The sequence below is a fragment of the Camarhynchus parvulus genome, chromosome 2 (genome assembly GCF_901933205.1).
Source record: "Camarhynchus parvulus chromosome 2, STF_HiC, whole genome shotgun sequence".
Classification (NCBI taxonomy): domain Eukaryota; kingdom Metazoa; phylum Chordata; class Aves; order Passeriformes; family Thraupidae; genus Camarhynchus; species Camarhynchus parvulus.
Genome location: NC_044572.1, coordinates 46,087,679 through 46,110,572, shown reverse-complemented (window position 1 = coordinate 46,110,572; position 22,894 = coordinate 46,087,679). Strand labels below are relative to the sequence as shown.

General features: G+C 39.7%; 2 protein-coding genes across 2 annotated transcripts; one reads left to right on the top strand and one right to left on the bottom strand.

Annotated features, from left to right (window-relative positions):
- Positions 1–2,307: 2,307 nt before the first annotated feature.
- RP9 (RP9 pre-mRNA splicing factor) lies at positions 2,308–10,397 on the top strand. The gene is made up of 6 exons (XM_030943957.1): positions 2,308–2,547; positions 4,193–4,223; positions 4,981–5,110; positions 5,418–5,509; positions 6,944–7,005; positions 8,092–10,397. Exons 1-6 carry the CDS (start codon positions 2,345–2,347, stop codon positions 8,309–8,311), a joined length of 738 nt encoding a protein of 245 aa, XP_030799817.1. The 5' UTR covers positions 2,308–2,344; the 3' UTR covers positions 8,312–10,397.
- A 4,132-nt stretch (positions 10,398–14,529) lies between these two features.
- LOC115912303 lies at positions 14,530–21,306 on the bottom strand. Its single transcript, XM_030963798.1, has 5 exons — positions 21,162–21,306; positions 18,560–20,446; positions 17,458–17,583; positions 15,501–15,626; positions 14,530–14,597 (listed from the first exon to the last, which is right to left on the bottom strand). Exons 1-5 carry the CDS (start codon positions 21,304–21,306, stop codon positions 14,530–14,532), a joined length of 2,352 nt encoding a protein of 783 aa, XP_030819658.1.
- Between the last annotated feature and the right edge of the window lie 1,588 nt (positions 21,307–22,894).

Below are 22,894 nucleotides of genomic sequence, written 5' to 3'. Positions count from 1 at the left end.
TCTGCTATAATGTTATGTTGCTTTGCTTTGCTGCTGAGTGTTGTTCTGGGGAAGAATGGCCACTGCAATCTTTACAGGGCCAGTAAACCTACAAAATTTGGTGCATGAAACAAAAATCTTCATTGATAGTGTGTATTAGTGTCATGTCTTCAAAAGCTAGATTATTTTGTTTAAACATTAAAATAAGCACCTTTTGCCTTGAAAAGGACTGTGGCAATTAACTGGACAAAAATAGTTTCCTGGGATCTGAAGTTACAATGGCAGCCACTTAGCTGAATGCAAGTGAGAAACATGACATGTGAATGTTCATCCCAGATAAGGTTTTACCAAGTAAAAGCTAAAGTAATACTAAAGTAGTGCTTGATTAACAATATTACATTGTTAAATCATGTGTAAGATTGCTTTTTACCTTGTACAAGATAGGCACTCTCAGGACCATGTTTGTCTTACTGCACTTCAGAATCACAGGGTGCTGTAACAGCAATTACCAGCCTTTGCCTTTGATGTGCACTTTTGAAGCACCACAATGATCACAGTTAAAAACACCTTCAATTCCTGGACTTCTAAGATACATTTTTTGCTTTTCACTCAGCTCTTAAGCAATTCCCGAAATCTCACGTGCCCATGAATTTCAGCATGAAACAAAAGTAGAAATTTAAACTTTGCCTTCCCAATACCAATCTACCTCTGCTGCTCATTCTCCAATAGAGAGACCACAGCCAAGGCAGGAAACTGCAAAGGCTGGGGGTAGATTGGCCTCTCCAGTGGTGCTCATACACTGAAGAGCAGGTTGCCCTTTGCTTGTCAGCTAGTCCCACCACAGCAGCATGGCCCAAGCCAGACCTGGCTGGGTTTCCTTCCAAAATAAAGTCTTTGTTTAGAGACTTTTTGGCGTTAGAACCTTGCCATGTAACCAACAAAACAGCAGCCCACCCCCTAATAAACAAATAAAAGAAAGAAAAACCAAACCCAGCTCTGGGTTTTGGCTTGCATGCTAACCTTCTCCACCCTCCAGCCACACGTATTTTGGTCACTGGCAAGCACAGAATCATAGAACCATAGAATGGTTTTGGTTGGACAGGATCTTTAAGATCGTTTAGTTCCAATTCCCTTGCCAAGGGCAGTGACACCTTTCACTACACCAGGTTGCTCAGTGCTCCATCCAGCCTGGCTTTGGGCACTTCTAGGAATGGGGCATCCAGAATTACCCTGTCCCAGTACCTCGCCACCCTCACAGTAAAGAATGCCCAGTGAGGACCATGATGGGGCCTTCCTTGCATACCCAGTCCCCTTTCCCAACCACAGAGGCCCCTCAGCTGCATCCTTGGAGAGGGAAGCAACCCTCTCAGCCTTCCCTCCACCTGCTCCCTGACACTTCATAGGCAGCCCACTGCCATGTTCTTCCATGTGTATCCATACAACTCTCAGTTCAGAATCACAGAAGGCTTTGAGTTGGAAGGGACCTTAAAGATCACCTAGTCCCAACCTCCTTGCATGGGCAGGGACACCTTCCACTAGGCAACATTGCTCTGAGTCACAAACCCGGCCTTGAAGACTGCCAGCGATGGGGCAGACACTATTTCTCTGGGGAACTTGGGCAAATGCCTCACCACCCTCACAGTGAAGAATTTCTTCCCATTATCTAATCTAAACTTACTCTGTTTCAGTTTTAATCCACTCGCCTTTGTCCTGTCATTACACACTCTTATGTAAAGTTCCTCTCCAGCTTTCTTGTAGCTCCCCTCAGCTTCTGAAGGCCATAGTTAGGTCTTCCCAGAGACTTCTCCAGGCTGAAAAATCCCAATTCTCCAAGCCTTTCACAAGAAAAATGCTCCATCCCTCTAATCAACTTGGTGGCCTCCTCTGAACTTGTTCCAGCAGTTTTATATCTGGGGACCCCAGAGCTGGATGCAGCACTGCAGGTGGGGTCTCACAGGACCGGAGAGGCGGCCCTCCTGCACGGGAGGAATGACTGAGACGTTGGGTGCGTTGTTTTTTTGTTGGTTTTTTGTTTGGTTGGGTTTTTGGGGTTTTTTTTTGGTCGGTTGGTTGGTTGGTTTTGGTTTTGGGCTTTTGGTTTTTTTGTTTGGTTGGTTTTTTTTAATATATCGGTGTTTGGAAGGCACAACACTCCGCACGTTACTCCTAACCCCCGGTAAGCTGCCGGGGGTGCCTGAGGCTGCAGCGGACGGATCCCCGCGCCCGTCCGGCTCCGTGAGGGGCGGGGAGCCCGGCCGGCCGGCGCCGGAGGAAGTCGGCGCTCGGCCGGAAACCGGGATGCGGAGGGCGGGCAGGGGGCGTCGCCGGGGCCCCGCCGTCCGCCGCGGCTGTGGCCGCCGCGCCCATGGCCCAGCGGGCGCCCAGGGGGCAGGGGCAGGACGAGGAGGAGGGAGCGGAGGAGGAGGCGGCGGCGAGGGGCAGCCAGGCGCGGGCCAGGAGCCATGCGGAGCCCGCGGCGAGCGGCGGCAGGACCCAGGACCGGCATGAGAGGAAGCGGAAGAGGCAGGAGGCGCAGCAGCTGCAGAAGATCCAGCACTTGGAGTCTTTGTAAGGAGCGGAGGAGGGGAGGCTGCCCGCGGCTCCCGCCCCGGCTCTGCCCTGAGCACACCTCGCCGGCATTTGGTGCTCGTTTCCAGTGCAGGGTTTGGGGTTTTTTTGGGGGTGGTGATTATTCTTCTCCTGTTCCCTTAGGGGCGAGCCGGCAGAAGGGGTTCGGGGCCACTTGCAGAGTTGCTTGGTGATTTATGAAGGGCTTGTTGGGGCACAGAAGGCTCCAGACCCGGAGCCCCCCGGGTTCCTCCAAGTCTGATAGACGCAGCATAAGAGCAGAGGTTGTTCCGCTAGAATGGACTAAAAGAAAAAAAAAAGAAAAAGAAAGAAAGAAAGAAAAAGAAATTGGGATAAAAAGGTGCTGTAAAGGTTTATGTTATTTCACCGAAAAGGAATTATTGTTTTAACGGAATAAAAAGGTCAGAAGGTATACAAGAACATGATTTTGGTTTTTTTCTTTTCCACGTGCAAGTGAAAATCAGTTTGTTATTAAATGCACCAAAAAGCACTCCCAAATTATTGTTATAAAGATGGGATGAACATACTTTAACCACCCTACTGTTCTGATTGTATTAGTGTGATTGTGCCTAACCATCCTATAGGTATGTAGGAGTGTCTGTGTGTGCACAGCTAAGCTGATGAAATATTTCATATGCCATCAAACTTACAGCCTAAAATGATGCACAGGCAGTACAAACCTTTCATGTCCTGCTGAGTTAATATGTGGATAATGTCTGGAGAGTCCTGTTGAAAAGAGTCTGCCATAAAGCAGAAGATTTTGGGACTCTGGGCTTGCACAGTGCTGTTCTTCTTGTTTCATTGGAAAAACAACCCCAAAAAAATCTCAGTTCTCTTCTAATATCACTCTACACATTCACTAAGGCAGCAGATTACAGAAAACAGTGTATCTGTTTAAATACAGATGGGATTTGAGGAGGAAAATACCCAGTACAAATTCAGTTATACAGACATGCATCTTTCTAAGCAATGTGTATTTTTTACCTCTGGGACCATTTTGTAAAATGCCTTGGCATTTAACTCCTTAGCACATGTATTATCTCAGTTGCTGTGTGCTTTATGTAGTATCTGTTTGCTACTTGGATTTTAGCAAATGTTTTATTTACTGTTAACCCCAAAGAAATGCTGCGGAAAATATGGTACTTTGGTCATTAGGGCTCTGTCTTTAGGTTTAATGCACAGAAGATGATGAAATTATTATGTATCAGGTTTGGCTGGCAAAGCTAGATGTAAGGAACTGTCTGACTTGACAGTTTCAGCTGGCTATGTCTGTGATTCAGCAGTGCTGGAGTAAAGAAGTTTGGAGACCTTGGGGAGGGGTAAAAGAGAATTATACATGTGTGGTAACTGAAGCTAGATCAAATGTACCACATGTCCCAAGGAAGTAGTTGTGCTCCCACAAGAATATGAATCTGAAGGATGTTACAAGAGACGTGTACTAATATGATAAATGCTGTCTCTCAGCTTGCTATATCCATGTTCTGCTGTAGTTCTTAGTTATAAGTTACAATTTTAGGAAAAATATGAGCTGAAGGCTTTAACTCAATACCACTGAAAAATATATTTTTTCAATTTATTTGTCTGTGCTAAGCTGCAGAATAACAATATCTCTATTGCTTTTCAGCTATGAGAAACCTCCCCCTGGGCTAATTAAGGTTGGTAAAAAGCAGTCATTTTCTAGGATTATGAGGGATTTTCACAAAAAATTCTTAGGTGTTTAAGTGTCTGTGACACCTATATAAATTACAGAGAGAAGTGCTTCCCAGGAAAAACTCAGAGAATCATTACAAGCTGACCACTTTGTCTTGGTGATGCAGAGTGAAATGCCCAGGATCAGATAGAAGGGGACCAGGTCTTTCATCATCTCTTAGCATACTTCTTGCAGTATTCAATAGTGTGGATAGAGGGGAGCCATTTATGGAAAGCAGATTTTTGGTTTGAATAACATCTTTTTAGGATTCTTCTCTATTGCTTAGGCCAAAATAAGTCTTTCATCATGATCATTACTTTTGCCAAATTTATATACCTAAGCCATAAAGTAATATTTTTTAACCTAAAAAATAACTGCTCCATGTTGTAAAGGCTTCCTCATAATTGTTATGTCTTTCTAGCAGGAGGAGGATAACAAAGTCTCTGCTTTGTGTTAAGTTTTCATTTCTGTTATTTATTCAAATAAATGGATGGGAAGGATTGAAATTCCTGTACAGCAAAGTTCTGGCTGCAGAATTCAAGGGTGAGAAAGAAAGAAAGGGTCAAGTATTTTAAATCTTTTGTGTTTTACAAGGAAAAAATATAATGGGGGAAATATGTTTCCTGTAAAGTGAAGATCTGTACACTTGAAGTATTAATTCTAGCAAAGTTAAAAAAAGGAAGTTATTTTATTTTCCTTATCTTTCTGCTTTTTTTTCATAGGAGAATGAAACAAAACCAGAAGACTGCATACCTGATGTACCAGGCAATGAAAGTGCACGAGAATTCCTGGCACATGCTCCAACCAAAGGGCTTTGGATGCCTTTGGGAAAAGAAGTCAAAGTTATGCAGTGTAAGGCTGAAAATATTCCAGATGTCATTAGACCATCATATACCATCCATTTACACTGTGGGAGGGCAGAATGTCTGGTGGACAGATGATGAAGTCCAGGTAGATTCACATCATATTGATAGAAAAGCAAACAGTATCTTGAAGGCTGTAATAACCTGGTATTTTGTGGACATTTATCAACATAGTGGTTGTATTTTTCTGTTTCTTACAACATATTGAAAATATTTTGCAGAAATGTGGTTTTGGCTTTTTTATGCTTCTTCTGATCTGTCTCAGAGGTGCAATTCACTGCTGCTTTTTTTTAAAGGTTGGAGATGTAAACGTTATGGACACAGAACAGGAGATAAGGAATGCCCATTCTTTATTAAAGGGAATCAGAAGTTGGAACAATTTAGAGTAGTGAGTACCAATATTGTAGTATTACTGCTTGTATTTTTTAGTACTGATAATGCATAATCTTGCAACTGAAGATAAGCCTGTTAGATGATGCTTTATTAAGGACTTTTTCTCTATCTCTAGTATAATATAGATGCCAAAAATCTCCTAATAAAGAAAAAGCTACAGGTGTGGTTGGATGTTTGACTACTTTGCAGAAAATCTACTCTTCAAGAGGAAAATTAATAATTTTTATGTATAAATTGGAAATCTTCAAGAACCTGTTTCAACCATTATATTTTTTTTTCGTGATTAAAATGTCAACATAACAAAAAATGTTGAGTCAAGCTTGAGCTGCCCACATTACAGCTGCTTCAAGCCTTCTGCTCTCACTGTGAACAACCACATCATGAATGCTGTTGTCTAGGTCTGTTTTCCAGTCATTGTCTACAAGTCTGATCTCTTGCTGCATGAAGCTACATCTCAGTTCTGCAGATTCTTCCTGTGCGATCTCTTTAACTATTTCTGTTGCTCTGCATCATTGACCTATATTTCAAGCTGTCATCACTTCACATCTTATGTCCTCATTTCTGTCCTTGAAAAATGTAATGTTGACTTAGTCTGTCCAAGTTCTGGATTTGTACTGATAGTATACAGCTGCAAAGAGTATTATTAGCCCTTTCCAATGACCAGACTGCCTCTAGTCTTCACTTTCCCTCAGGCTTCTTTGTTGCATCAAACTCTTGTTGTATGTCCAAGGCCCTTCATGGTGCATTCCCAACGTCTTTCATTTGCTCCTGAAATTTCAGTTCCCACCTTTGGTCAGCATTGGCCATCTCTCCTCTCTGTTGGACTTGTTTGCTTAATCTTCCAACAGAAAAGACCACTCCACCTTTTTTCTGCATTCTTGCATGGCATGAACGCACCTTAAATGTCTGCAAAGTTTATTTGCTGTCTTCCTTTGCAGCTATCTTTTGCTGCAATGCACATTTAATTTGATTTTAGAACCAGTAATTTTAGTGCATAGCATGATGGAATAACTCCAGCTTCATTATCCATATCCTATATTCCTTACTACTGTATTCCTGTTTGTTTATATCCAGATTTTAAAAATGTACTGAAAGGGTACAGATCATTGTTTTGAATTTGAGTATTCTAAGTCTAGCTATTCCCGCAGATTATGTGTGGGATTCTCATAGTTGGCTGTGATTGGAGAGGTAGGGAGACGCATACCTAAGGAAGGTCCCCTTCTTTGGAGATGTAGCTAGAAAACCTTTCCCTAAAGCAAATACAGGAAAAGTTCAGGTGAGCAGTGCTAAGTCTGACAGTGAATTAAGAGCTTGCTAAGCATATTCCGTCCTTTGATAAAAGCCTCTCGCATTTGGTTGCTTTGGTTTATTTTTTTAGGAGATAAAACCATTGGTGATAACATTGCATTTCCTGTTTTCCATTTTAAAGGCACATGAAGATCCAATGTATGATATAATAAGGGAAAATAAGCGTCATGAAAAAGAAAAGAGGTGAGTGTGTCTGTAGTAAACAGCATTTTCAATTTAGTTTTTATTTTGGTAATGTGGCACTAATGTATAGGTGACCTTTTTATAGGAGCGTATTTTTAGTTCAGAATGTTCTTTTAATGGCGGTTTCTTTATGTTGATAGACGAGTGCATTTCTACTTTCTAAATAATCACTCTTTAGTACTTCCAATCACTTCAATTCTTCAGCTTTTGTATTCTCCCCAAAACAAAGTTTAAAGAGCAGTTGTATGCATTTATGCCATAATATTCAGGTACTTAGGTGTGGTTTTGGTTTAGGCCTGAAAAAACAGTTTGATTTTTTTTTTTTCTTTCACTGACTTCACTGAGGTGTTTTCTAAAATGTGGTTTGTCAGAATGTTTTCAGTAGAAATGAAGCGGGGGTTTAGAAAGCTAGTTCTAGGCACCTGATATTGCTACTTTTGTGAGGTCATTATTTAGTACATAAAGTGACAGTTTTTGCTGCTTTGCTTGAACTGCTTCAGTGAGATAACTGAAGAAACTATAGGTAGCCCATAGAGCAGCACTCTTGGAGAGGAATGCTTGAAGAGGATACATACAGAAGGCAACAATAAAATAAGCAAACACTTTGTTCCTAATCCTTGAGAGTTCAAAAGAAGAGTGCCTTCAAAAATACTTCTGCATCCAGAGTAGAGCCTGCTCTGTCAGCTTCACTGACATTCTCTCTGTATCAGCAGGACAATGAATGTCATAATATCCTAATCCCAGTATGCCTCTGTGGGGATAAGCATAGAACTTCTTACCACCAGGTGGGCTGGTGTTAGCTGTTGCCTTATTATTTTGCACACATAAATAAGCTAATAAGCTAGTCTGCCTTTCCTATCCAATGGGATGGAAAGTCCATGAAAGCAGAACATCTGCTTGTCTCAAGGGAGTTGTGTTTATCAGTCCATGATATTATCTGTAATGACAGTGTAATTAAGCGAAAGAGGAAGCGTTCCCCTGCCCTTTGCATGCAGCTCAACCATTCCTCAAGCCAGGAAGGAAGGATGAAAGCTAAGGGGGAAAGACAAGCTAGAAAGGATTCTCATTCACATATTTTAAACTCAGGATACAGCAACTGAAGCAGCTCCTGGAGGACTCTACCTCAGAATCTGATAGCAGTGATGACAGTGATGACGATGATGAAGATGGCAGCAGCTCCACTTCCTCAGAACATAAACACAAGAAGAAAAAGAGAAAAAAGGAAAAGAAAAAGAAAGAAAAGAAGAAGAAGAAAAAGAGGAAGCATAAATCATCCAAATCTAATGACAAGTCAGAATCTGACTGACGGCAGTCACCTGCTGCATGCTCATTGACCTCTCTACTTGTGAACTGCGAGGAAAGATCCAAAGAATGAGGAGGAAAACACCAGAAAGGGCTTTATTAAACTTGAAACATACATGTGTATGCATACAGCATCCTACACTGGCTTCCTCTTCTGCCTCTCTGCAGCCAGAAAGAAGAAAGCTGCATTGAACCATATCCTTGTGCTGTAAAACACATGCTGAGACTCATCCAGCTTGGTCAGATGGGGCCTCTGCATTGCTGCCTGTGACCAGCAGCAGAAAGCAGCGACCACCAAGGGATCACTGACAAACCTGTAGCATTAGCAGACTGTCTGTTGAAGTGTCTTTACTCCATGAAGTTATTTTATCATCTACAAAGCCTCATTGTACCAGGACTGCAGTTTGCACCATGCAGAGCACTGAGGGTTCCCTTCCAGTGCTTGTAATGAGCAGGTTGTACTGTATTTTCTTCTGCGCATACATGCTGAACTTCTGTGTACTTATCCTAATATTGGCAGCTAGGGAAATAAAGATTTCTGCTGCAGGGGAAAAAAGGTAATCAAGGGGATTTATTTTAAGACAAAATTGCAGCATCAGCAAGACTTGATTTTTTTTTTGGTGTGTGTGTAACAAAATCTCAACATCACCATCATTAATACACAATTCTGAAACACCCGAAGTGAAACATCTCCAGTGTCTAAACCGCAGAATTGGGAGCCAAAACTGTAAGGAGGTAGTAGGTTTAGTTATTTTAAAAGGGGGGTTCCACATAAGAAATTTAAAAGATTAATTTCTGCATATTCTGCAGTATCAGTTGTTTTGATACAAGTTAAGGGAGGTTTCCTTTTTAAAAGGCTTGGGGGTAATAAATTCCCACTTTTTATGTTTACTAGATTTGATGGGGTAACATTTTTTTGAATCATCCCACAAGAATATAAATGTGTAAGGCTCTCAAAATGGCTTTCAACTATATGCATGAAACCACAATAATAGTAAAGAATTTGTAAGCAGGAAGCAGAGAACATTTTATGTACTTAGGAGACCTCACATATTGACCACGCTTTTAAATAATCTTGCAGACTCCACCAGGAAGATGGAGATCGCTATAAACAGCAGTTTACAGTAACCAACTCTCTTTGAAGCCTCAAGGTACATTAGTACAGAGCTGTGAATTGAGGAACTAGATGGTGGATATTGGTACTGTGCAAAAGGAAAGAGAAACCTGGATTTGCTTTGAAAGAACTGCTATAGAATTTAGTCTCTGTGGGTATGCTCAGATTGAAAAAAAACCCCACATGATACAGCTCTAATACAGTAGAGTGAACATTAACAGTGAAATCAAGGAGTCGTAGAGTACAATGCAGCTAAGATATTGTTTTATTTTCTTCAAAACTTTGGAAGAGAGGACAAGCGAAAGTGTAAATTAAAATGTTTTTTCTCCCTCCTACATATCTTAGAGTGGTTTAGAAAAAATAACCCCCCCATTCCTTGCCAGTCATTCACAATATGCTCTGAGGAAAAACAAGATAAGCAAGGCCTACTTACAAGAAGTTTCTGTATCATATTCCCAGACCTTGAAGGTAGAGCTGTATTTTGTCTTGTATTTAGCAAGTCTCCCTGTGATGGGATTTACTGGTGACTCATGGTAGTTCTCTGTATCAGCACCATTATCAAATCCTAAGGGCCTTGTTCTTTCACCAGAAAAAGATTTAACAGCTGAAATAGCATAGGAGTATCTATAATGGACTGATTCTCTTGGCCAGGTTGGACTGGGCTCTGGGCAACCTGGTCTAATGGGAGGTGGCCCTGTGTGTGGCAGGGGGTTGAAACTAGATGATCTTTACAGCCCCTTCCAACCCAAACAATTCTAGGATTCTTGTATTGCCACACTTGGGGCTGAGATTAATGCATTTATAGATTATTGAACAGATGCTGGAAGCCTGATACTGACCTGATGCATTCCAAGAAAACTCTTACTCAGGCTTGTCTAGAGCAGGGCTAACTTAGGATCTCTTCAGTTACTTCAGCTTTTGTCATTTAAGATTGTTCTGATGCTCAGTTTAATAAACAAATTCAGTTTTTCCTTTACAATCCTCTTCCTTGTTAATGGAACTCTCTCTTTGTATCAGTCAGTGTTTATTATTTTAACAAGTAAGAAAAATACATTAGGAGACCATTTGTAACTTGTATCAAGTCTAATTTAAATGTTTGAGATGCCAAATGACTTTTCTATGCCTGACTAAAGGCATAGTATCTTTACAGAGCAGTGCAAACTCTGCTGTTATTTCTGTTACTTCACTGAAATGCTCTCTCACCCTCTACTGCTCACAGTACCTATGGTGCAGGTACTTAGAATCATGGGTTAGATTTTAGTGTTTAGTGGCCTTGGATATATTTTCTTTTATATCCATGCACTGCTCATAAACTTTGCCATTTTCCTTAGCAATGAATTAATCGTCATTATTTATTACTCTGTAGCAATTGGCTTTCCCACTGCTTTGTACTAGTTTAATTTCACACATCTTTAATCTTGCACTGGAGGGTATAAGAGTAACTGATTCCTGTTTGTTCTCCCTATATCATTTCTAGTTTTATAAGCCCCTGTCATATCCCATGTAGATCTTTGCTGCAACTCATAAAAATAGCATTTCAAAATTTAACAGTTCCAATAGACTTAAGGTTGATAGGAGCTCTTTTAACAGCCAGGGCTGGAGTGCTGAGAAGCATGATTCACGTCATCATTTGGCATTTTAAACAGTGCCAAAGCCGTCATTTAAGATAAGTCTTTTAAAAATATGTAGACTAGAGATAAATACCAACACCCCTTTAGATTAGTGAAAAGCAGTTCTATGTTGAAAGTAAACCCAGAAAGCAGGATAGAAAGTTACAGTCTTGCAAAACTGACTAGCCTTATTTCTAAATCATAACCATTTAAAGTTTTTTTTCTTGCCTTCTTTATAGACATTTATTTCCATTTAAATGTTCTGTTGAAGCCCAAATGCTAGTAATAACATAATTATGTAGTCCCATGAAACTAAAGTGTTAAATGCAGCTAAAACAACCCTCAAAGGCAATACAGCTTCCCAGGTCCTTTATCTCAATACTCTGCATCATTTTTGTAAGAAAGGTATTTCAGGTAAAATACTGATATTTTCCTTATTTCTTTGGCCATTCAATTAGGTGGGGTTTATAGTCTTTTTGAGTGAGACAGCCAGTGGCAGCAAGTCAGGGGAATAAATTTGTTTTTTCTTGGTACGCCTTCAGTTAGCATGCTATGAGTGTTAGAGGCTTTTGGGGTTTGGGTTTTGTTTTTTTTTTTTTTTTGCCATTAGCTCTGTTCTGCCTTTGTTTGATTTTAATAGAAAGACCTGTGGTTAATATTTTCCAGTATAAGGCAGAACACCAGACATTGTAAAAGGGGAAAAAATTTTATGCCATCCAGGTGCGACCAAACTGAAAATTAAAATATAGAATTAATACCTGGCAAGCCAACAGAACCCAGAGCTCCACATCAGTAATTATACCACACCCACCTTGCAACAGAGGTTTCAGTTAGCTACAAATAATGATTTAGAAATCCTGAGCCACAGACAGTAAGTCTGTCCAAACAATGCTCTCAGTATGGCAATCCCAGAGGCCTCTAAGGTTTGTGGCTGGTGTGCCAAGCAGCAAATAGATTCTTCAGCTGCCTTTCAGGAGATGCTGCAGGAAGCATGTGAAACTTCCAAGGCAATGCAGTACTGCGACAGTTACAAAGTCACAGCACTGCCAGCTCTGCAGTGAGTCACTGGGCAGTCTGTCTGGCTGCAGTGGGAACAAAAGCTGACACGTATGTGCATCTGCAAAACTAAATAGCACTGTGCCTTGGTTACTGGCTGAATAAACAAGAGCCTAGGCTTGAGCTCCCAGCCTTTTAAATGCAGTTTGTACTTCACTGCCTTTGTGAAGCATGGCCTTTTGACTCACTGGAACGTTAGTTTCAGCTGTGAGCCGGTTAAGATGCAATCCACAAATTGCCCATACTGCTGAATGGAAAAAAAGCCAAGTAGAAGATTTAGTTTTAAAGTCACAGGACTAGTACTGTTAGAGTAAACTACACTGCACATAACCTTATCAAATAATTATTTCTTGAACACATTCATGCATACTGCTTTAAGTATTGGGCATAGCACAGGTATAGTACAAGTTATAACCAGTTTAAAATAGCATTTGTTTTCAGAGAAAGAGCTGTGTAAACTCTCCTACTGCTACTCTCTCAAGTCCTCTCAGGAACATCACCAGGTCCTAAATTACTTCTTGCATCTGAGTGCAAATCACACTGAGTAGTGCAAGACCTGTAAAAGGATGACCAACATGATCATTTGGAGTACCTGTCAAGTATTACCCATTCCCAAAAGTAAGAATGCCATCTGATTCTGAGGTCATTAATATTCCTTAATAGGATAAGCATCAAAAGATACAGCTGAGGCTGTCAGCAGAAATGGGTGTTAAAAAGCTCCATGCTTGAATTCCTCATTTTATTCTTTAATGTTCTGGTACAGAGATTTCGTGCAGCACAGAAGCCAAATAAGAACTTTTAATGCATTTATTTTCTTTCATTGCTTGAAGTAAAAAGGAATTGAAAACTTGTCATCACAATGACTTCTTTCCTCTAACAGCTTGTGGTAAAGGCTGCAGTTATAGCAGAGCTTTAACAATTAACCAGGTGGTATTAAAAATAATAGAGATAGGATCAGTTGGGTAGGGAAATATCAGTACTCCTCACTAAGAAGGAAAACAGCCTAACTTCAGTTACAGGTCAAACTAGTAATAGGCACAAACCCCAAACAGTCACAGGAAATGCTACTTTTATCCATGTAGCTTACTTTAGGGCCCAGACAGAATAAGCAGATGGGAGAGGAGACAAAAGACAAGTTCTGTCTGTCCATTTACCCCACCCTTTTTTAACGCAAACGAGATGTTTGTTTTGTTTTTTTTGTTGTTGTTTCCCCATTTTCTTCAGTGATGCTATCATTTTATTTGCAAATCATTCAAGATTGGCAATATCATATTTATTCTTCTCACACAGTAATAATAGCCTTCCTAGACATGGAAAAAAAGAAATACATATTTTTGAGCTATCCACCTCATCTAGATCAGTCTGTTACCCTTATTCCTAAGACAGCTCAGCACAGACCTAATTTTATCGTCTTAGTTCTGTAAAGAGACTTCCAGGGACAGTATCACCTGTAAGTCATAGAAGTCATCAGTAGGAGTCAGAAAACAGGGCACACCACTAAAATCTTCTGTTTTACCTTTCAGATCCATATCTCCAGCTCAGGGTCTCCATAAAGGACTCAAAAATCTCAAGAGAAAAAGGGGAGAAGAGGGAAGCATCACATAACTCGATGCTTTAGTTTTAGTCCTCAATCATGAGAGTAAGGTCTGAGGAACTGCCTTGAAAGTTTAAAACAGCACTTGACTTCATACAGCTGTGACTATATTCCTTTACATTTTGACAAAAGCAAATCCAGCTGATAGAAAAGGATCTTGTACTTATGTCCAATCATATGACTATGAGATAACAGGGATAGGCTTCACAGACCTGCAGAGTTTAAGGACAGGGCAGCAATAACTGTCATGCTGTAATAGCAGTTGTGCACATACATGGCCATCTCAAGTTTTTTTGCTACTGTGTAAAGATGGAACACAAGAAGTCTCAAAGTGCAATTCTATGAAATTTATTATTTAAATAGTGGATGTGCCAGTTATAAAAAGGTGTCTTTGGTGTTAAATACTTCATTCCATTTTAATTGTGTACTCAGTCTTCACAGTGTCACTTCTTGCCCCTTTAGAGTGAACAGCAACTTACAAAATATGCAAGAGAATAATAATCAAATCTTGGATTTATACAAAAAAAAAAAAACAACTTTGGTATTCCCCCCCACTTCTGCCCCAATATTTGCAATTATCTTTTCTTAGAGAGGGACTTTCTTGTTCCATGCCCTAAAAGTGAAGAAAAAAAAAAAGAAAAAAGTTAAGGTATGTATATATTCCACCTCAAAATTATGTCAATTTGCTTCTAAAAAGACTAGATATTAGTGATTGTCTTCTCCTATTGCAGGCACTGATGGATGATATTAGAATTATGTACTCAACTTCCCAGCTAGTATAAAATGTGCATGACTGGTTTTGGACTTCAGAATATCCCAGCATAACAGATAAGAGTTCCATGTGAAGCTCATATCACATTCTCAGTGTGCTCATATAACTGCATTGTTGAATGTACCCAAGAAACATCAGCTATTTCTGGGGAAAACACAAGGAGTATTTTGGGATTATGCAAGTTTCCTGGATGCTTTTAAATAAAAGCTGGTCAGCAATTAAAGGTTTAAGACCAGTACTCAAACAATCTGTCTTCAGGGCTGATGCAGATTTTGACTAGTAAGAAAGATACTTCAGCCTAAGTTTATTTCCAACCTTCCTTACATTTCCAAGATGAAAGTCTAAGCCTTTGTCTATTATATGAGAGAGAGAGACACTGTATTTTACACATGTATTTCCTGATGGAGTATTTGGGTTCATTTTTCTACACTAACTTACTCTTTTCCAGAAAGAAAACTGATCTTACAGATAGCTTCTTGTATCTACTGACCCTTTTCAATTTATAACCTTTTCAGACTCACACAAATGCACAAAAGCATATTTGTTGCTGACTCAAGTTCATTTTGATTTTTCCCTCCACTGGTTTTCCCTGTCTTCCTCCAAAATAGCCAGAAGTTCCTAATCCATAAAGTTGGAGATCTTAAGAATTATCTATACGCATTTGTGTTGTATCAAATTGCAAATCATTTGGGCTGAGGCAGATGAGCAACTTAAATAGAAGCATGTACTGCAAAGTGACACAGGACCCAGCGCTTTAAAGAGACAGTACAGCAGCCTGAAGAGCAACGTGACTAAAACAGCAGGTTTTGGTGTGGGTTTCCTGCCCCATCCTTACATTAAACAAAGAAGGAACCTAACCTGGTCAAAGCTACACTGCATTCATAGCAAAGTGAGTAAGTGCTCAAAATTTAGCTTCCCCCCCACCTTTTCTGCATATTTCACAAGCTATCCAACATCTCTGCAGTTCAAACCAAGAAAGATTAGTCCCCAAGATAGAAAAAAAATACTTGTAACAGTCATTTTTGTAGCTTGTCACTGTATACCAACCTTTGTGTACGCTGTGTTTAGGCAGCTCCCACATTTCTACTTCTTCCACCTCATGTCTCGTGTCTCTGCGTTTTGAAGGTGGCTTGCCCATTCTTTTCTTCTTTGCTTTAACCAAAGGTGGGCACACTAAATAACAAGATACAAGTGGTGTTATTTTTCCCATGCATAGTCTCAAAGCAAATTTAACCATGACTTTCACCAGCTGGTCTGTGGTGTTCCTCCCTCTCTTTTTATGTACCCATTTTAAGTAGCAGATAAAATTGACACTACACATGTCAAGCAAGTCTTACGCATCTTCAGCATTCAATCACTGTCTAACCATAATTCTGGATGCATTGTATTTTGAGTCATAATTTGGATAGGTGTTAATGTGGTAAAAAAGGAACATAGTACATTGGATAATTCTGCCTTCGTTCACTTTCCAAGTGTTCAAGACTAGTTGGTGCTGTCCAAGTGACCCAGTTCACCGACTGTCTTTAAAAAACTTCAGACCTGTGAAGTTATGCACTACAAGTACACTGCTCAAGCAGTCAAATTTAGTGCATGATATTACTACTAAAGCCATATATCTTGTTTAGACAAACCTCTTTACTCATAGGGCACTTTAATTTGAAAAAGCAAATACTAATATAGGCAATCTTTTTAAAGATAATGTAATTTTGATAGCACTTCTGCAGCATCCACTGGCCCAAACTGTGTTCAAAAAACACCAGTTCCTGCTTCCTAACACTGAACGTGATGACTTCTTCCAACTGCCTGGGCTAGAAAAAGAGGAAGAGTAAGCAAGAAACAGACCAAACATCCCCAGTTTGCTGCATCATCTCTGAATTCAAAGATGCAGGAGAGACATGCTGAAAGTTAAGGTAATTTACGGTTATTTTAGAACTATTACCATATTATTATACATTATTGTAGTGGAGCCAAAAACAATGCTGCTAAAGTAAAATGTTTTCAACTCTTATAGAGCATGCTAGCATTAAAAAACAAAACCCTGAACTCTGCATATAGAAAGCCTCCAATGCAAGAGGCAAATAATCCCAAACCCCAATATGCTCAAGCAGGAAAGCAATGCAAAGAAAGAACTAAGGAAAACACTATTTACTTGGTTGTTGATATAGGAAAGCTGATGTATATTATCAGTGAACTGAGAGAAGCAAATCAGTCTGTTCTGAAGATAGCCTCACACCCCATTATTTGATAGGCTGATCCTGAGATACTTGAAACACGTGACCCAGGAGAGTGGCAATACCCACACTACAGCAAATTCTGTAACTGTTCCAACAGCACCTACACTCAAACACCTTTGAAAAGCATCAAAACCAGATCTGAACTCCAAGTAAGACACTAACTATAAAGAAGAAAAAACAAAACATTCTGCTTCATGAGCTAAGAAACTATCTAAGCTATTACTTTGTTAAAATAACTGATTTCTTCATCTTTTCCTTAATTAGGTCAAGGATTCAAATTAACAAATCGCAATGATTTGCCCTCCATCATTCTTTAGCAGTGTCACAACTGTTGATCCATACTAGTTTTTCTGAGCATTGGCATATGAAGCTACCACATAGAACTCCCTACATGTTTTACTGATCAAAATTAGGAGCTACCACTGCATATGCTATCAAGAGTAACATTATCTGTATAAAGAATTAATATTACAGTGTATGGCAGTAACAACTTTACACAAATAAAGGCTTTGCTTTGGCCACATCAAAGCATTTAATTACCTTTAAAAAATCCGCAGAAGTATCTCTGATGCACTCTTATTATCCTGTTTCAGTTTGAGAAGGCTATAAATATTTCCAAGATACACTGACTGACAGGCATTTTATCAATAGCAAAGCAACAAGGATTTGTTTTATTGTTTTCAAATCTTATGCAACTATCACATGCTTGTTATTTTGTATCATATCCTTCTGGATGTTCCTTAGGAACAAAAACACAGAGAAAGCTGTACCTTGTTCTTTGCTCCTTGCTGGAGGTGAGAAACTACCACGTATTTGGCTGGTAAATCTGGGTTTAGCACCACTTCTAATCCAGTACTCTTCAGGTGGTATCCCCATGTTCTCTCTTAACAGCCTTCCTAATTAAAATTTAAAAAAATTAAGGTCAGTATTTAGTCTTGGTAATGCTGGTGTACTGTTTGATCCACAAGCCAGAACGCAAAACCAGTTACTGGATCTGATTGTAGGAATCTGTTGAAATAGAAACAGTTTTCTGGAGATTACACTTAACAAAAATTACAAGACACATTAAGTGTACAGATTTTGAACAAAGAAAATAAAGTTTAAGAACACTAAGCCTGCTATTAGCAGTAAATCACCCTGTTTTGGTTGTTTTTTACAATGCAAGACACTACTAAACAGCAGCCACCTGCTGAAGTGACCATATAACTAGTTGCAAACTGATAATTCTTCTTATTCTCAGTTTACATTAATCCAATTTCTAAAAGGATCTACCTTGGAATAAATAACATGTCCTTTCCCAGGTCAAATTTTATACTGTTTCACACCAATTTTCTGAAAGTACAAAACTGTTTTTGCTAAGAGAGCAGCAGCTACAATTAAAAAAAAAATGTTTGACTCCTCAACTGCAGGAAAGTTACACAGGGTATGTTCACCAGATTATAATGAACCTAATTCTGTTTAATGCACCCAGCATTAGCCTGTGATAGGAGAGTCAGACTGTATAAATTTAAATGCAGAGCTTCTAAGATATTAAGCAACAGTAAATACATAATCCAAATTAGCTTAAGCTTTACAAATTAATAAATTGCCATGAATGTCAGTTAAGTATATCAAATCTAACACAAAGGAGAGCTTCTGCATTATTCTCTGCTGGCTGTAAAAATGCAGAGTCCTTATGCAATAGCTAAGAAGTTGCAGCAAACTTCCCTCTGCTTCAGAAAAAGTGTTCTGCAGGACTTCTGGCTCTTGGCCAAATTTGAAGCTACAACATGCTCTAATCTTCCCACTAGTTTAAGCTACAATATGAAACTGCAATTAGGTGTTCTTTGTGTATGCTACTAATCAGCACTTGGCCTTTAGCAATTAGCTCACCTCTCAAGAATTTCCGTAGCATTCGCTGGTGTTCAAGTCCTTCTCTTCTTGTCATAGGCCTCTTTCTTCCATAATACCCATAGTCACTGTATACAACTTCATCTTGTTCTCTCTTCTTTGGCTTGTAAACTACACCAATGTTTTCAACAAGCCCACTCCTAGTTTTTATTTTCTCTTGAGCAGGCCAGCTAATTAGTTGTGCTGGTACAGCATTTGTAGGTGGTTTCCAAAGCACTCTCTGGCCAACTTGGTAGAAATTTCCTTTACTTGGCCTCAAGATGCCATATGGAGGGGCTTCTTGAAAGAAATACTCAATTTCATCTATGACATCATCCTCGTCCTCCTCATATTCCTCCTCTTCATCTTCCTCTTCTCCCTTCACAGAATATTCTTCAGAGTCCTCAACTTCTGACAAACTCTTAGTTGCTTTTTTGTTGGGAGAATCGACTTCTTTCCTACTAGAGGACCTAGAAAGGGCTCCCAGCTTTCTACCTTTACTGGAAGTCTCTTTGACCTTTGTGTTTGAAGAGTTGACATCTTGGTCATTCAGGCTGTTCACCTGCTCCTTTCCTACCACTTCCTCTGCATTAGGGGATCCACCACTTTTAATTTGCTCTAAGCCCTCTGTGCTTTTCTGAAGAGTGTACATGCTTTTCTGAAGCACATAGTCAGGCACAAAATAAGACACTGGGGCATTATCAGTTGATGAGCCTTCCTCTCCAGAGGACATGTCATCAGAAGACAGACTGATTACACTTCGACGCTTCCTTTGTGGCAAACAAGCATTGTAGTTTGTGTCCATACTGTCCAAACAAGCCAGCCAGCTGCTAGAGGGAGCAAACTTCTCAATTGATTTGTCACACCAAATACTTTTTTCTGTCTGATTTTCATTGGTTGCACTGTGGCTTACATTCAGCTTTTTCTGCTGAAAGTCACTCATTACCTCCATACTAGATGGAAGTAGTCCTGCTTGTTGAATAAAGCCAGGCTCTTCTTGTGAAGCTTTTGATCCTGCAGACCGTTTAGTGCTAGATTTCTTAGCTATTACCACTGGTTGATCTACACCAACAGATCTTGCCAACTCTGTGATTTGCACTGCCATGGTTTCACCTGGGGGGGATTTTGACATCTTTTCTGCATCCAGCTTCAGTTCATTATTTTGCACATCTTTCTCTTGCAGAGCTTCAGCACTCTGTTTGGAGGTGACAACAGCTTTTCTGTCATCTAAGGAAGCTCCTGGCAGCATATTCTCCCCTTCACGAGGGCCATATATCATGCCTTCACATGAGCTAACAGAAAACAAGTCATGTGGCACTATGTTCTCTGGAACTGGTTTACCACTTGCCACGTCATACAATGGGATTGTTTCTTTAAAGGACTTCCACAGCTGAATAGCTGGAGAGCCATTTCCATATTCTATCCTCACTTCTTCCTTCTCAAAGGCATAGCTTCCAGTAGGAAGATTTCTATACTGAGTAGAGCTGGCAGGGTTCTTATTATGAAACTCTCTGTCTACCACAATAGAAGAGCCAAACGAATTTTGTTTCTCTGAAGTACTTTCAGTCTCTGTACCTATACCAGGAGAAACACAGGCTGTATTTCCTGCATCACAACCTTTCGTTTCTGTACGGATATCTTGATGCCTTTTTTGCTTGCTTTCAGGCTGTCTAGGATCAGTCTGTGTTTCTTTTGTCTCCATTTTCTTCCCAGGGCTATTATAATGTCTAAATCTTGTTGCATGATAAAACATAGGGGAAGGTGGGGCAGCATTAAAATAAGGCCTTCTGTTAATTCTTGTATGCACTGGATGCTGTGGGACGAAAAATCTAGGGTACTCATGGAGCGCAACAGAATAAAATGGAAAATACGGATTTCCACTTCGGAAGCCTAGACATTGGTGACAAAAAGAAAAGACAAATATCTTTCTGAAATTAGTCATCCTGAATCATGTTTACTTGCATAGACAGGGACAGCTACAAGATCAGACACATCTGTAAATAAAACATGCCGCATTTCAATGCTTAGTAGCAAATCTGGTGCAAAAACAGAGTTCTTCATTAGGGAATAGTTTATTTCAACATCTATACTTTAACCAGGACTTGTTTTCATCCCTTGGAACATTCACCGAGTTGTTTTCTGTGCTTTTTTTGGCTATTTCACAGACTATTATAGAGCATGGATTTTGAAAAAGACAGCTCCAGATAGAAGTTCACATAGGTATAGCACTTACAAGGTGCATTTAACAATAATTTTTTTATTTTCTTAGGTTTACATTTATCCATACCTATCATGCATGCACATGTGGAATTCATATATACCCACGCATATTAATTGCTAAGTATATTCTGGAGCTCTGTGTCTGCAGGATGACCATTACTTAATATTTTGCTTAGCTTCCATTCTCCAGAAGCAGATGCTTTCCACCGCACAAGCTACATATTTAAGGCAGAATTAATGTAGTGCTACAGTTGTCAAAAATCTGATTTATTAGGTATTAGCTAAACTCCCAAGAGGCTCATTAACACAGATACTGCAAGAGTGGAGGAAAGAAGAATGTAACTAAGTAAGCAAAGATCCCACAGAGAGCTGCTGTTTACCTTACCTGGAGCAGGTACACAGTATGGACTGTATGAATAGCTGAGGTACCATGGATTTGGATAAGGCTGTTGAGCTGATGGCTGTGCATAAATAAAGGGTCCTGGGTGGTTTGTGGAATATCCACTTTCTGAAGTTGAGGCACTATTCATTTTTCTTTAAACACTGAAAGAGAGAAGTAATCGTTATCAACCACTGTAAAAACTGCATGACTTAATTATTTTTATGCTCTGTCAGAATTTAGCAGACATTCCTCTCCCTGCCCAGAGAAAACATATCTTTCTAAAAGAAAGCTGTTGTCTTCCAAACAGAAGGTAACAAACTGACATGCTATCAAGGTCAAATATTTCAGTTGGGCTTTGCTAAGCAAACTTTTGTACACAGCTCTCGATATTAGTCCTTCAAGGCAACGTTGTAACATACTCTAAAGCTACAGAGCTGCAGTAGTCTTAGATGCATACATCTCTATAAGCAGTATCCCAGCCAATTAAATAAAAAATCCTTCAGTGAATTAGCATTGAGCAAGAGGCCACACACACACAAAGAAAAAAAAAAGCTTCACACAATCAGACATTTAATGCTTCATGCAGAAAACACTTCTTAATTTCTTAATGCTAATGCATGTGTTGTTACACATTACAATAAGAACTCCATTAATTCAGGATTTGTACTTTATACTATACTTAAGAACAACAGCTAACTAATGTAGTAAACCAAGTATTTCAGTGACACCCTGCTTCCTACGCTTAAACCAAATGATAGGTAGCAAAAACAACCCCACCAAAATCCTTATGTGTAAGTTTGCATTCAGAGCCATATAAAATTCACAAGACAGAACTTCCTCCCACACTTGGATGTCTCCTCAGTTAACTAATACTTGCAAGCAATACAACACTATCACACAGAGCTTATAAGCAAGACTGTAAGAAATCAGAGAACTCTTAACTCGTTAGAAGATTCAAGCACTTCAAAGTTACAAAAGAACCAAAATTATTTTGAGACCTGTTGCAAACTAGCAACACGGTTCAGCCTAGAGTTTCAGGATGCCTTAGGAATGCTGGAGCCCTCTTCAGCTTCCATCTAGGGTGGCCTGTGCCAGCTCTTGAAAGCACCAAAAAACCTACAGACTCCCTCAAGCCAAAGAATTACTTTGACCTTTGAGAAGGAGAGTGGTACAGAGAAGGGAAAAAATCCCACCAAAACAAAACAAACCACCAAACAAAACCCCCTACAAGAACTAAGCTATTCCTCCCCCCCTCAGAGCCCCAAAACCTAAAATCCAATGCTGCTGCTGCTGCTGCTGCTGCTGCTGCTGCTGCTGCTGCTGCTGCCGCCGCTGCTTACATCCCAGAAGAAAACTAACCAGGTCCTCTTTATGGCAGGCAGCTGCTACTTGTCCACTCCTCCTCCCACCTGAGGCTCATTTAACTGTGATGCAGGGAACGTTTTTCCATCATTGTGTGGGAGGAAAATCAAAACACAAGGATAGGAATAGTTGTAGAATCCTTCAGCTGTTGTTCAGAAAGCTGGCAGCTGCATCTTGCAGATGTTTAGGCTGCATCTCTAAGTAAATCTGATATTTTACTTTTATAATGTTGAAAATTACTTTTTTTTTTTTTACCAAAAAAGAGGAAACATTACCAATCTTTTGATTCAAATTACAGTTAAAAACACTTCTTTCAGAGAAAAAAAAAAGCAAACCGGGAGACACAAGGCCAAGTTTACATTTATTTTCAGGGT

Excerpts from the sequence above, each read along its gene's own strand:
- LOC115912303 (XM_030963798.1), bottom strand. The coding sequence starts at position 21,306 with ATGAATAGTGCCTCAACTTCAGAAAGTGGATATTCCACAAACCACCCA. Across the intron at positions 20,447-21,161 it reads ATACTGTGTACCTGCTCCAG|GCTTCCGAAGTGGAAATCCG; the intron begins GTAAGGTAAACA and ends ACCAATGTCTAG. Across the intron at positions 14,598-15,500 it reads TAAACACAGCGTACACAAAG|AAATAGCTGATGTTTCTTGG; the intron begins GTTGGTATACAG and ends TGTTTTCCCCAG.
- RP9 (XM_030943957.1), top strand. The coding sequence starts at position 2,345 with ATGGCCCAGCGGGCGCCCAGGGGGCAGGGGCAGGACGAGGAGGAGGGA. Across the intron at positions 2,548-4,192 it reads ATCCAGCACTTGGAGTCTTT|CTATGAGAAACCTCCCCCTG; the intron begins GTAAGGAGCGGA and ends ATTGCTTTTCAG. Across the intron at positions 4,224-4,980 it reads CTCCCCCTGGGCTAATTAAG|GAGAATGAAACAAAACCAGA; the intron begins GTTGGTAAAAAG and ends TTTTTTTCATAG.